The sequence below is a fragment of the Dendrobates tinctorius genome, unplaced genomic scaffold (assembly GCF_039654945.1).
Source record: "Dendrobates tinctorius isolate UK_male_01 unplaced genomic scaffold, ASM3965494v1 ptg000201l, whole genome shotgun sequence".
Lineage (NCBI taxonomy): Eukaryota > Metazoa > Chordata > Amphibia > Anura > Dendrobatidae > Dendrobates > Dendrobates tinctorius.
In genome coordinates this window covers 10817660-10832271 of record NW_027361868.1, presented here as the reverse complement: position 1 = coordinate 10832271, position 14612 = coordinate 10817660, and the positions used below count along the sequence as shown (strand labels likewise).

Sequence of the window (14612 nt, the reverse complement as noted above, 5' to 3'; positions counted from 1 at the left end):
ACAGGAACTGGAGGCGGGTGTCTGTCCATCAAAGTTTCAGGGGTTTTCCGGCTTTATGTAAATAACAGATCATAAAAACTTCTGCTCTTCAGCTGAGACACTTTTGTTTTGCTCTTTTCAAGTTTTATTTTTCTTATGTTTTTGTTACATTGTATCCAGTGCAGTCATGTGATGTAAAAGCATAAATCAGCCCCGATCGCTTGTTACAATGTATCACATCAAGTTAGTCACACTTACAATATACACATAGGGATGTGACTGCGACTCACAGGAAAAAAAAATAAATACCCTATTAAAATGTTATTTTAATGGCCTCTGATTAACTTAGACGGCAGGAAAAGACCCCAAAATGACCTCTACCAGAGAGGCGTAAGTCACTTTAAGGCATCCATATGTAAAAAAAAAAAAAAAAAAAAAAAAAGAAAAAAGCCACTTATATTCCTCACTAGGCTTTTCCATCATTTTGTTTTTGCAGTTTACGGATATACAGGGGCTTCTCACAAAATTAGAATATCATCAAAAAGTGAATTTATTTCAGTTCTTCAATACAAAAAGTGAAACTCGTATATTCTGTAGAGTCATTACACACAGAGTGATCTATTTCACGCGTTTATTTCTGGTAATGTTGATGATTATTTCTTACAGCCAATGAAAACCCAAAAGTCATTACCCTCCTTGTGGAGTGTGTCAGTGACTGCCTTCTGGACATCTGTCAGGTCAGCAGTCTTCCCCATGATTGTGGAGCTACTGAAACAGACTAAGGGACCTTTATAAACGCTTAGGAAGCCTTTACAGGTGTTTTTTGTTAATTATTCTTAATTACTGAGATAATGACTTTTGGGTTGTCATTGGCTGTAAGCCATAATCATCAACATTAACAGAAATAAATAACTCTATAGAATAAGTTTCACTTTTTGTGTTGAAGAACTGAAATAAATTCACTTTTTGAGGATATTCTAATTTTGTGAGAAGCGCCTGTATAGCAGCCAGGCGAGGTCAATAGCACACCCTTTTGTCCTCCCTGAGCCAATGACGCTCTATGGATATGCAAAATGTGTGCAAAGTATGACACACATACCCCAAAACTGCTCCATTCTGGGTTCAAGCAACTGAGATCCCAGCGGACTGTATAGTCTCTGTGGCAAAACTTGAAGCTTGACTACCTCAATGCAAAATCTCCTACAGGGCCCCCAACTGTCGCAGGTTTTTAAAATTCATTGCCATTTAATATGGGTCAAAAGGATTTTTGGGGTCCCTTGTAGTGTGAACATCAATATGGACTCAAAATGTCCATTTTTAACTATACAGAATGCATTCAGACCATGACGGAGCAGCATTGCTGGTCAGACAATGTTCATAGTGATACAAGCTGGAGAAATGGTCACTTTCATTGTCCGCAGAAAGAGTTCTGGTTGTTATTGTAACACATGGAGGTTTATTAACCTCTGTGTACTGTGGACTTAGGTTATCTTGGGACCTTTTGATTTGTCTGGGTTTATTGACCATGGTCTGATGTTGGCCTGGTATCTCTGATTCTTCTTATCCGGAATGCTGGTTACCAGAGGGCAAAGGCCGAAGCAGAGTTACTACATAGTGCAAATCACAATATAAGGCCAGGGAATGTTTTTTAAGATACGACGGGTCTTTTGGGTTTTCCCATAATTGCATTTCTCCCCTCGCCGCTTTCGATTTCTGAGGGAAGAGGGCACCAAGTATGGGGGTTTAAGGCTACTTTCAGACTTGCGTTAGGAGGCGCAGCGCAGGCGCTAAGCTCCGCCCCCAGTCACGCCTCTTCCAGTCAGCACCTCCTATGGGCGCATGACATTGCATGCAAACAGTGCACCCTATATTTAGCGTTGGGTACGCTGGCCGTGCGCTGGTATGATTTTGCCGGCGCATGCGCCCTTTTGATGCTGCGCCGACGTGCGCCAAACACACCATGTTGCATTTTTTGTGCGCTCGGCGCAGCGCCAAAAGGGCGCATGCACCGGCAAAATCATATCGGCGCACGGCCAGTGTACCCAACGCTAAATATAGGGTATGCTGATCGCATGCAGCGTCATGCGCCCATAGGAGCTGACCAGAGGAGGCACGGCCGGGGGCGGCGCTTAGCGGCGGCCCTGCGCCTCCTAACGCAAGTCTGAAAGTAGCCTTAGATCCCGCTTTCCTTGTTGGTAATTGGGAGCTGTACGGAAAAAGAAGGCGGACGAGCATTTGCACGGTCACGTCCATCATGGAGGGGAGGAATTAATAAACACTCAGGACAATGATGGTGATTAGTGAACGTGCTGGGATAAGGTGTTATCTGAGCATGCTCGGGTGCTAACCGAGTGACTTCGGCGTGCTCTAATATGTCTCAAGCCTGTTCTACAGCCGCAACACATGCAGAGATTGCCTCTTTGATCTAATGTTTATCACCCACAAACAAGTTATCCAAGGCATACTGGGAGTTATAGTTCTACAGCATCATTTACAGGTACAGTAGTGTTCAAAATAATAGCACAATGTGTTCAAAAACATGAGTTAATCACACATCTTTATACTAGCGTTTATTTCCAGCACTGGGAACATTGCACACTGTTTTCTAATTCTAAACATGAAGAGAAATGTTTAGAATTTATAACTACTTTACAGAAAATAACAAAAAATGCACACTGGGCCGTTTTTAAAAATAGCAGTGTCTGCATTTATCTTTGCAAATTCACAATATGTACTATTTTTTAGGATGATTTACCATTCCTGTGAGTCACTAGCCTAATATTTAGTTGTTTGCCCACAGCTTTTTTTTAGAGCTGCTTCACATCTATGTTGCATAGTCAGTCAATCAACTTCTGGCACCTGTTAACTTTTATTTCAGCCCAGGATACTTTTGATGCCTCAGAAACGACATTTTTGGTGTCACCCCACAAGTGTTCTATCGGTTCGGCCGCTCCATAACCTCAGTTTTGTGGACTGGAACCAAGATTTTGCTTGTTTTCTGGTGTATTTAGGGTCATTGTCTTTTTGAAAAACCCATTTCAAGGGTATATCTTCTTCAGCATAAAGCAACATGACCTCTTCAAGTATTTTAAATATGTGCAAACTGGTCCATGATCCCTGGTATGTGGTAAATCGGTCTGGCACCATAGTAAGAGAAACAAGCCCATATCATGATGCTTCCACCATGCTTCACTGTCTTCACAGTGTACTGTGACTAGAATGCTGAGTTTTGGAGTCGTCTGATGAACTGTCTGCGGCCCTTGCACCCAAAAAGAACAATTTTACTTTCATTAGTCCACAAAATGTTTCTCCATCTCTCTTAAGACCAGTTGATGTGTTCTTTGGCAAATTGTATGCTCTGCAGTACACATCTTTTTATTAACAGTGGGACTTTGCGGGGACTTCTTGCTCAGAGATTAACGTCACACAGGCGTCTTATAACTGTCACAGTCCTCAGAGGGAAGGTAAAAAAAAATATTCAGAATTGAGAGTCCTCAGTGGTTGATACCTTTTAGAGGGAAGGTGACACTTGTCTGTGATCAAAGTATAGGAGTAACCCCGGCACACTAATAACATGAAAGTAAAGTCTTCTCAACGACAGCCGGCCTCCTCCACACCTGACTAGATTTAGGACACAAGGACGGGAGTCACGTGCTGACCCTACACATCGTGGTTACTATAGGTACTGTTCCAGCAGCTGGACTACAAAGGCAAACCTATACCACTTATACACACACCTCAAAACCAAGGATCTAGTCATATCCCTGATGAAAGCTCGAGATGTAGAGCTGAAACGTTGGATTGTAACACCACCCTTTTTTGGATTGTAACACCACCCTTTTTTGGATTGTAACACCACCCTTTTTTGGATTGTAACACCACCCTTTTTTTTCACAATCAATAAAATCACAACAATTAAAGACTGTCGTTGAGAAGACTTTACTTTCATGTTATTAGTGTGCCGGGGTTACTCCTATACTTTAGTCTTGTTTTTTCCCAGAGCACCTAAGTTGGGGTTTGAGCCTGTCATATCTACTTTATACTTGTCTGTGATCATCCTGTAGCCGATCATTGGTAACGTGGGACTTGTCTTTGATCATTCTGGAGCTGATCACTGGCTGAGCCTTTGCCATTGTGACTCTTCTTCCATCCATTAGAACAGTCGTCTTCCGTTTTCCTCCACGTCTCTCTGCTTTGGCGCTCCATTGTAAAGCATTGGAGATCATTTTAGCTGAACAGCACTTCTTTATAAGTTTTACCCTCTCCAGTCAACTTTTTAATCAAAGTCCGCTGTTCTTCTGAACAATGCCTCGAACGACCCATATTTCTCAGGCTTTCAAGGCGAAATGCATCTACAACATTTCCTGGCTTCACCCTTAGATAAGGGCCACCTGATTCCCACCTGTTTCTTCACAGAATGGCTGACCTCACAAATTGAACGCCACACTGCTATTAGTCTGAACACCACCATTACAATTAATTATTCTAATACACAGACTCAAACACATGCAGACCGTGACTGCCGAGTCTGTTGGTTTTATTAGAATCTACTGCAACAACTGGTAAATCGACATGTGGTAATATAAATTATACCAAAAACAGTGATTAATCCGCTCAGTCATATTGGACTGTGAGTATTTTGAACACTACTGTGTTTTTGCATTATTCTTCTGTGTTCTTAGCAGGAGACTGCCCTCTGCTGGTGAGCAGCCTTACTACAGCATAGACCAAGGGAAATCCCAGCAAAGAACCAGTGGTGCAATCAGAGGCAGTAGTGTCGGAGGAGCTTTGAGCTGCCCAGATCCAGAGAAGCACTTACAAGCTCTTTTGTTATAGAGCATGTAAGCGCTGTGCTCCTTGTCTAGGAAACCGACCACTGCCGATAAAGACTACAGTAGTGGCCGGTAACCAAGGCAATGCACAGTAAACTGTAAAATTAAAAATCTCCAGAAATTTTTAATAAGGAGGTAAAACCTTTAATAATTTTATCAACGCTAATAAAAATTGACTATTTCTTACGGTCATCATTTCATAGATTCAGTTTTTATTTTTGCCATATTTAAAAAGACAGAAGAGAGAAAAAAGCAAAAAAAAAAAAATATTAACCGGATCCATCGCCACCCCCTATCCCCGGTATTTACACATGTAATACATTTACTTGGGGTGTCGGAGGAGGTTTAGGACAAAAGGTAGAATAATAAGAAACAACAAAGCTTTATGTATAAAGAGCACAGTCACTATTACACGGTTGTAATTCCTTTATAATTACAGAACACCGTATGGGGAAAGAGTTGACAAAAACTTTGCAAACTCCAGTTTTACTATAGTGAAAGACCTGTAATAGACAAATGACTCTGGGCAACAAGCTCTCACATTTTTGCAGCACAGAAATGAGAAAATTATCACATAAGTGCACTTTATATACTTAAAATGTAAAAAAAAAAAGAAACAGAAATGAAAAAAAAAAAATTTTTTTTTTTTTACGATGACATGTCTATTGATAAAGTCTATAAAAAGGTCTAGATACTAAGTACCGATGCAATAAATAATAAAAAAAATAAAATACACAAAAAAAAAAACAAAACTGAATCCCTGTTCTGGAAGGGAAACACAAGTCCGTAAACTAGTAGCACAGCTGACAATTCATATTCGACTGTCACATACAAGACGACAAGGACGGTACGACATCGAGGTAAACAGCAAATAAATTAAAATAAAGAACATGATATACCGTATATCTAAGCATGACGTCCTCTACACACGGATGGTGAGATCTGCAAGCCAAAAACACATTGTACCGATACTCGGCCGGCCAGGAATGGGAGTTTAGATCAGTTCGAAAGTTTAAAAAAAAAAAAAAAAAAAAACCACAATGTACACATACGCAAGTAAAAAGGAAAAATTACTGCATGTATTTAAAAAAAAAAAAATTTTCAGACACGGAGAAGAATCCTGAAAATACAAATTTTTCAAAACACGATAATATTAAACCAATGGGTTAGGTTTCAAATAATAATAATAATAATAAAAATAATAATTTATTAAAGAGGGTTGTAAACTGCAACATCCATCAGGATGAAAACTTTGGGTTTGCCAATGCTTTGCAATAGCGATACACGAGGGAGCTGTCTGCAATCTGTCCGTCTGCCAACTTTCCCGTTCCACCAAGCGTTCAGGAGTTTTCAACGCAGACAGAGGAAAAAGTCGCTGCCAGATACTTCTTGCCAGAACCTTATCTCCCCTGAAAAAGCAGAAGGATTGGGCATCCAAATTCTAGCGGAGTTTTTTCAAGCAGAAAACGCTTTAGGAAACTCTTATTTTTTTTTTTTTTTTTTAGAGAGTTATTCTTTTCCCTGACGCAGTTTTGAAAAGTTTATTTTCCCCCGAAGCTTTTTTTTTTTGCAGGTTTTTGATTTGACAGCGTTTAGCTTACAGAGGTTTCCTTCAGAAGTGACATGCACTTTCCTTTTTTCCAGCAGGCGTTTTTTTTTTTTTTTTTTTTCAATTTCTTTAGAAGAAAATAAAACACAAATAGAAAAAACTGAACAATTAAACAAATTTTCCAAAAAAAAAAACTAAAATTTTTTTTCTAAGTAGGATCCCATACAAAACAAAACAACAACAAAAAAAAAAACAACTCAGCGTGATCATACCCTAAGAAATTTTTTCAGCAGAAACTCTGCAAAACTGGAGGGGTCGGCCGACTTATCAAGTTTCTTCAGATCGATGGTTCAGATAATGCTGGGATTTCACGCTGGGAGAGGGGAAGTGAGATCATCATTGTGTACGGTCTGGACACAGATCTGCTCATACCACACTCCGTGAAATACTGGAATAACGAGAAAGAAAAAAAATCCTGACGGCTTTCTATAGAATTTTTTTTTCTATAAGTTTACAACCTCTACAAACATGTATAAGCTTTGAGAGCTTATAAAGGGACAGGTGAAAACATAGGCTGATCATCTACACACAGCGGAGGCCATATTATTGGTCAACATTCACAAAACACGTCATCACTGAGGTACGAGACAAACGCCTAATGGCCGCCTTCACTGTGTTTAGGTGAAGTCACCGGAAGGTTGATATGAACACCGCATCTCGATGAGCTAAATACTTACAGATCACCGACACTTGTGATTTATTGCATATGGTCGGCAAATAAATGCCGAAATATGACACACGGTAACACGTAACAGACGAGTCTTAATGTGGAGAACACTTTGGTTTACAGAATGCTTACGTCCGACTATATAGATATATGTATATAAAAAGCTTACAATACATTCTGGATCAGTTTAGTGTACGGTACACAGTCTTTTTTTTTTTTTTTTTTTTTTAATAATGTCCGGTTTTCATGATCTTCTTTAGACGAAGTGATACTTGGCTTCGTGAATGGCTTTGAGACTCCTCTCATAGTTCCAGGTTTCATGGAGTGATTTTACATTAATGCATCGCGGGCTGCGGTTCAGTCTGCATCCCGATGAGAGATGAGGGCTGCTGCTGGCCAGAACTGGTGTTCACCGCCGGCCTGGGGTTTAGACGGGGAGGCAAAGAGCTAGCTGGGCGAATTAACGGTGGCGGGGGCTGGTTGGGAGTCGGCCTTGGTTGTACGAATCGGGCTTGCTGCTGAAGTGGCGGCGGCTGCCGATGTAAGGCCGGAGCAGCTGGAAGCGTTGGCCGAAGAAGAGGCGGCGGCGGCTGATTCAAGGTCGTTACCGAAGCCGGCGGTGCTGGGGCTACGGACCGCTCTGGAGGAGACTGGCCGGTGGGTGGTGGTGGTGCCGCCGTCTGGCTGCTCTGGGTCTAGGAAAAAAAAAAAAAGGATACAAAAAACGGACATCAAACCAAGACCGTTACGCTTACAAAAAGATTCTGTTATGTCAATACAACGATAGTATAAAATAGCGCTCCAGTCATTATATATAATTCTAGACATATTCAATGGCACCAGACATATTGTTGAATGCTACCTTTTATCATCTATTCGCATTTTATCAGTAACGTTTAGAAAAAAATAAAAATAAAGCAAAAAAAAAAAAAAAAAAAAAAAAATCTCAACTGAATACTGTGGATACACAAACACACCTCATCCTCTTCATCAGTGCTCTTTCCTGATGGGACATGAGAAGTGTTTTTTGTGTCATCCCCTAAGGTAGAAGCATCACCATTAGAGGCCTGGGTTCCTTGTTCTGCTTCCCATTCCTGCAATACCTCCTCTAAGTTAAACCGACGCCTGTAGTTTACAAAGAAGTTCTTCACTTGACCAACAGTCTTGTTGCCAATTACATCTGCAATAGCTTGAAAATCTTTACCATATTTGCGGACACCTGGAAGGCAAAGTACAATATTCACCAAAAGACGATCCACTCAAGCGGAGCTTTCTACGTCAATATATCTGCAAGGACGGCTCAGCCCTATAGACGGGGAAGGGATAGAGGGGGGCGGCATTACCCTAAGAGGTTTCGTTACCTATATGGAAACGGTGGGCCGGTGGCAGCTTAGTCTTACACATAGGAGGGAAAATACATTATACCAGGACACAAACAAATATGGTCCAGCAGTAATAAAATGGATATACATAAAAAAAATAATAAAAAAAAAATTTAATCATCCTTTCACTGGATTCACTTCTTAAACTAGAACCGATAATATAATTTTGCACAACCGATAGAATTTTTTTTTTATAGAACCGATAAAAAAAATAAAAAATTGTGGATTGCAATACATATTGTAAAGGGAACAAAAGATAATTAAAAGTCACAGTACTTGGAGAAAAATAGTAAAAAACCCTGAATAAATTATTGAAAAAAAATAATAAGGCAAGGGGTCGTTTTGACCCCTTTTGCAGTTCTAGTGTTTTAAAGCTTACCTAACGTTTCTCCTAAGCCTCTGTACTTGGACGTTCTCTATGGTGAAGCCTACGTCGATTCTGAAGTAGAAGACTTCTGTTGACTATTTCAGTCCAAAAGTCTGATTTTGTAACAAAATAAATTAAATCACATTTTTTTCCCAAGTATAAGGACGATTCTTGATTTTAGTCTCAATATATATACTTTTTTTTTTACTAAAAGAGTTTGCAAAAGAGAAGACTGAGAGGAGACTTAATAGCTGTCTACAAATATCTAAATGGCTGTCACATTGTAGAAGGATCAACTTTATTCTCATTTGCACAAGGAAAGACTAGAAGCAATGGGATGAAACTGAATGGGAGGAGACACAGATTAGATATTAGAAAAAACTTTTTGACAGTTAGAGTGATCAATGAGTGGAACAGGCTGCCACGAGAAGTGGTGAGTTCTCCTTCAATGGAAGTCTTCAAACAGAGGCTGGACAGACATCTGACTGGGATGATTTAGCGAATCCTGCTTTGAGCAGGGGGTTGGACCAGATGGCCCAGGAGGTCCCTTCCAACTCTACGATTCTATGATTCTAAAGGGGCTAAAATAATATAAACTGATTTTATTTTTAAATTAGGGAATTGGAAAGAGTACACAGTCCTCTATGCAAAAGCCTCAATATCCATGCACTGAGGAGCAACAGGATCTTCTGCTCCTAGTGATCAGTGAGGGTCTCAGCGGTGGGGGTGGCCCACAGTGATCAGATATTTACCCCCCCGGTTAATGCCACCCTCTTACATACTACAGTACCCCATAGATGACTGATGCCATTATATGGCGCCTGTTAAAGATGATTTGTTTTAGGATTTTCGGGATGTACCCCATTAACCCCTTTCTGCTGCACCCAATATTCCTTTTGGGACTTTTGTTTTTTTTGTCTCCCCTTCTTTATCCTTATGTCGGCATACCTGCAAGAGGGACGGGTTGGTTTATTGAATAACATTGCAGTATACAGTAAAAATGAAGATCTTGTAAGAAGCCAGTTTAAGGATCTGCAGGCCCCCAAGCTGCCATTGCAACCCATCAGCCTGCAATCTTGTCTCGGGACAGCGGCATCTAAGTAGAAAAAGCAGCGATCAGAAACATCTCTGGTTGCTGCCGGTTGCCAGCTGTATAGCACAGCTGGCATCCATTTACACAGGGGGCGCAGCCGAAACACCAACCAACATTCTTGCAGGGGCGGCACGGTGGCTCAGTGGTTAGCACTGCAGCCTTGCAGCGCTGGGGTCCTGGGTTCAAATCCCACCAAGGACAACATCTGCAAGGAGTTTGTATGTTCTCCCCGTGTTTGCGTGGGTTTCCTCCCACATTCCAAAGACATATTGATAGGGAATTTAGATTGTGAGCCCCATCGGGGACAGTGATGGAAATGTGTGCAAACTGTAAAGCGCTGCGGAATATGTTAGCGCTATATAAAAATAAAGATTATTATTAGTAGACGATGAACCTGCAAACCTCACAGCAGAGACCAGTGGATCCCCAAAATAGGTCTACAAGATACTACGCAAAGTAAATCCACTCATTGCTTTTCCCAGTGACTTGGCGTGCACACACACGATATTCTGGATTATTTCACTCTTCTTCCTTTATAAAAGTATTAGATTCAAATGTAATACTCAACCAACTCAGTATAGTGTCACTACAGTTTGCCTTCTAATTCTTCGAGCACATTTCCTGGGCTATTTGCTGCAGGTCTGACCCAACTTTTACTACATTTGTGGTTCAGGGTATGAAAATGACAGAGTAACATCCGGGCCGAACCTAAGCACAGGGAAACATCCACAATCTATATTATGTATAGGGTTTACAGAAGAAGATAAAATATAAAATACATGTCTTATTTTCCCGTAAAACTTCTTTGCAGACATGTTGAGGGCTGTCTGGCTGCTTATACACAGGCCAGACTCATTTTTGGATTAAAGACCAGATTATTTTTTATATCTTTAGCTTTTGCCGACTTAAGTCAGACAAGAGTATTTGATTTTTTACAATTGTTCTCATTACCCTAGGCTGGAAGCTATGCACGCGAGAGCACATGGAGGATCCTGGTTGGACGGATCATTATCTTTACCATCCTCTGTGTACTCGTATATTGTGAGCTCACGTGAGCAGGACCCGCGCTCTTACTGAAGTCAGACACTTTGGCCCCCGATTCATCTTTTTTTTTTTTTTTCGTCTTGTAACATTCGTTGCTGTTTTTTCTTCTTGAACCAAATTCCTCCAAACGGCTCACACGGGTAGATGCACAAAATCAAACAGGCTTTGGTTTGTTTTTAGTGCCTTTATAGTGCATTAAGTCGCATGGTTTGCTAAATTGTTGCACAGTTGTCTTCAAATGTGCAGAAAAAAATAAATACAAAATTAGACCAATATTGCACTCAATTAGGATGCTGGAGTACAATTCTGCAAAAATCTGACAACATTACACAAAAAGAAAATAAAAAACAAACGTGAACCTAAGTTAATTATTTATATAAGAAAGCGCAAATTAAGTAGAGAGTAAATTGCAAACGTAAAAGCTACTATAAGGACTGGATCACACGAGTGTATACTGATGTTTTATCGGGTAGCAGTCGGCCCAATCGTAGCCTGCTGTGTGTGGCTTCGCATATTGGACCACGTGCACCCATACAAGTCATCAATGTCATCCGAGTGCAGTCCGATTTACGTGGGCAAAGACAATGGAGAAGACGGAGAAATTACATTCTCCATCCTCTCCGCACCTGTGATAGGATTCTCTGATGCGAGAGAAATGGATCACAGTATACTGACACTTGGATCAGACTCATCAATGTGTCTATGGGTGCGCAAAAAGAAAAACTAAATCGGATCCCATACAGGCCATACGTAGAGTATATATATGTATATCTTGTAGATTGTGAGCCCTCGTGGGCAGGGTCCTCTCTCCTCTTGTACCAGTGGTGACTTGTATTGATTAAGATTACTTGTTTTTTTATTATGTATACCCCTCCTCACATGTAAAGCGCCATGGAATAAATGGCGCTATAATAATAAACACACACACACATAATATATATTATATATATATATATACACTCTGTGTTCCAAATTATTATGCAAAAAGAGTTTAGGAGTGATAAGGTTAGAATTTTTTTGTTTGTCATTTAAACTCATTGATGGTGATGTGTGTCAGGGCTCTTTATATCACTGAAAGCAATTGCAGATATCTGTGCAAATTAGTTTGGCAGGTGTGTCCAAATAAAGGCAAGACTACTTAAGAAGGCTGTTCCACATTATTAAGCAGCCTACATTTTTCTGCCAAAATGGGAAAGAAAAAGGATGTCGGCTGCTGAGAAGCAACAAATTGTGGAGTATTTAGGTCAAGGCATGACTACAATCAACATTGCCAAGACACTTCATCGTGATCATCGCACAATCAAGAAGCATGTAGCCGATTCCCAGCACACACGTGTGCGAGCTGATAAGGAAAAACTGAGGACTCTTTCCAACAGGCAATTGCGTCAGGTTAAAAGAGCAGCTGCAAAAATGCCTTGTCATAGCAGCAGACAAGTTTTTGAAGCTGCTGGTGCCTCCAACGTCCCCCGAACAACAAGATGCAGGGTCCCTCAGAGATTTGCAGCTGTGCGTAAGCCATCCTGTCGACCACCTCTATCCACTGCACACAAGCCGAAACGGCTCCAGTGGGACAAACGATACATGAAGACTGACTTACAAACTGTTCTGTTCACCGATGAGTGTCGTGCAACGCTCGATGGTCCAGATGGATGGAGTGGAGGATGGCTGGTTGATGGACACCCCATGAAAACACGGCTAAGGCGCCAACAAGGAGGAGGTGGAGTAATGTTTTGGGCTGGAATCATGGGGAGAGAGATTGTCGGCCCCTTTAGGATCCCTGAAGTGGTAAAGATGAACTCCATAATCTATGTGGAGTTTCTAAAACAGCACTTCCTGCCATGGTTCAAGAGGAAGAACCGTGCTTTCCGCAGCAAGATCATTTTCAGCATGATAATGCACCGTCTCATGCTGCAAATAACACATCTGCATCTCTGGCTGCTATGGGCATAACAGAGGACAAACTTATGGTGTGGCCACCATCTTCCCCTGACCTCAACCCCATTGAGAACCTCTGGAGCATCATCAAAAGGAGTGTCTATGATGGCGGGAGGCAGCTCACATCTAAGCAGCAGCTCTGGGAGGGGATTCTGTCCACATGCAAAACAATTGAAGCACAAACCATCCAAAAGCTGACAAATTCAATGGACGAGAGAGTTCAGAAGCTTCTTTCCAACAAGGGTCCTATGTGCAGATGTAACATCACCGAGAAGAAAGTTTTGACTTGAAAACTATTTGATTTCATTGTGTAATAAGCTGATAATGCTTATCATTTCACAATGGACCATTTTTTTGTTCAAAATAAAAATAAAATGGTTGAAAACTCTGCTGTGCATAATAATTTGGAACTTGCATTTTGAGTGTTTCTTATTTTTAAAAATATACTGTTTTCATAGGCAGTTTGTTCAAAAACATTGCAATTATACTGGAATATTAGATGACTGGAAAATAACAATGACTGCAATTCATATAGGTAATTTAGAGAAAATATGAGGAAATATTTTTTGCATAATAATTTGGAACACAGTGTGTATATATATATATATATATATATATATATATATACACACACACACACACACACACACACACACATACATACATACAGGGGTTGGACAAAATAATGGAAACACCTAACGTTTTGGCATCATAGTCTTCGAACATGTTATAAACATGCAAACCGTGACATATGGTAATGTTTTGTAGTTGATTATTTGTGTTATGTGATATGTAAATTAACTGTTTGCTTTGCAGAATTGTAAGAACATTGATGAGAACCTGATACAAATGGCAGACCTCTCGGATTTTCAAAGAGGCCAAATTGTTGGTGCTCGTATGGCAGGCGCTACTGTAACAGCAAGTGCCCGAATGCTTGGCGTGTCAAGAGGTACTGTCTCCAAAGTAATGACTGCGTTTGAAAGAGAAGGAAAGACGTCTGCAGCAAAGCACAGGTCCGGCCGAAAGTCGAAGTTGACTGAGAGAGACCGTCGGACTCTAAAGCGAATTGTGAGAGAGGATCGCAAGACCACGGCTCCGAAAATCACTGCTGAGCTCAATGAACACCTACAGAACCCAGTTTCCACGAAAACGGTTATTTGGGAGCTGCACAAATCTGGATTCCACGGAAGAGCTGCAATTCGAAAACCGCTGCTCTCAATGACAAATGTTTCCATGTGTTTAGCGTGGTGTAGAAACCTCCAGAATTGGTCCCTCGAGCAGTGGAAACATGTGAGATTCTCAGACGAATCATCGTTTATCCTATTTCCGACCTCCGGCCGAGTGTACGTTTTGAGACAGCCGAAAGAAGCATTCCATCCAGACTGCCTTCTCCCAACCGTAAAACATGGTGGAGGTTCTGTGATGATCGGGGGTGCTATTTCGAGGAGATCCGCCGGGCCAATGATATCCCTTCATGGAAGAATTAACAACCGCGATTATTTAGGCATTTTGGGCGACCAAGTGCATCCTATGGTTCAAGCACTGTTCCCGGAGGGGAACGACATCTTTCAGGATGATAATGCACCAATTCATACAGCTAGAATCGTTCAAGCATGGCACGAGGAACATTGTAATGAAGTTGAGCAACTCATCTGGCCCCCACAATCCCCAGGCCTCAACATTATTCGCATTTATGGTCGATTT

At 41.0% G+C, this 14612-nt stretch overlaps 1 protein-coding gene across 4 annotated transcripts in view; it reads right to left on the bottom strand.

Annotated features, from left to right (window-relative positions):
- Positions 1–5003: 5003 nt before the first annotated feature.
- Positions 5004–14612, bottom strand: part of RCOR3 (REST corepressor 3) — a 46559-nt gene continuing 36950 nt past the window's right edge. For all 4 annotated transcript variants that reach the window (XM_073553404.1, XM_073553405.1, XM_073553406.1 and 1 more), the window contains exons 11-12: positions 8065–8306; positions 5004–7782 (exon numbers count right to left, since the gene is read on the bottom strand). In XM_073553404.1, coding sequence (XP_073409505.1) covers positions 7423–7782; positions 8065–8306 — 602 coding nt within the window. In that variant the 3' untranslated portion in view covers positions 5004–7422. The remainder of the gene's footprint in view (positions 7783–8064; positions 8307–14612) is intronic.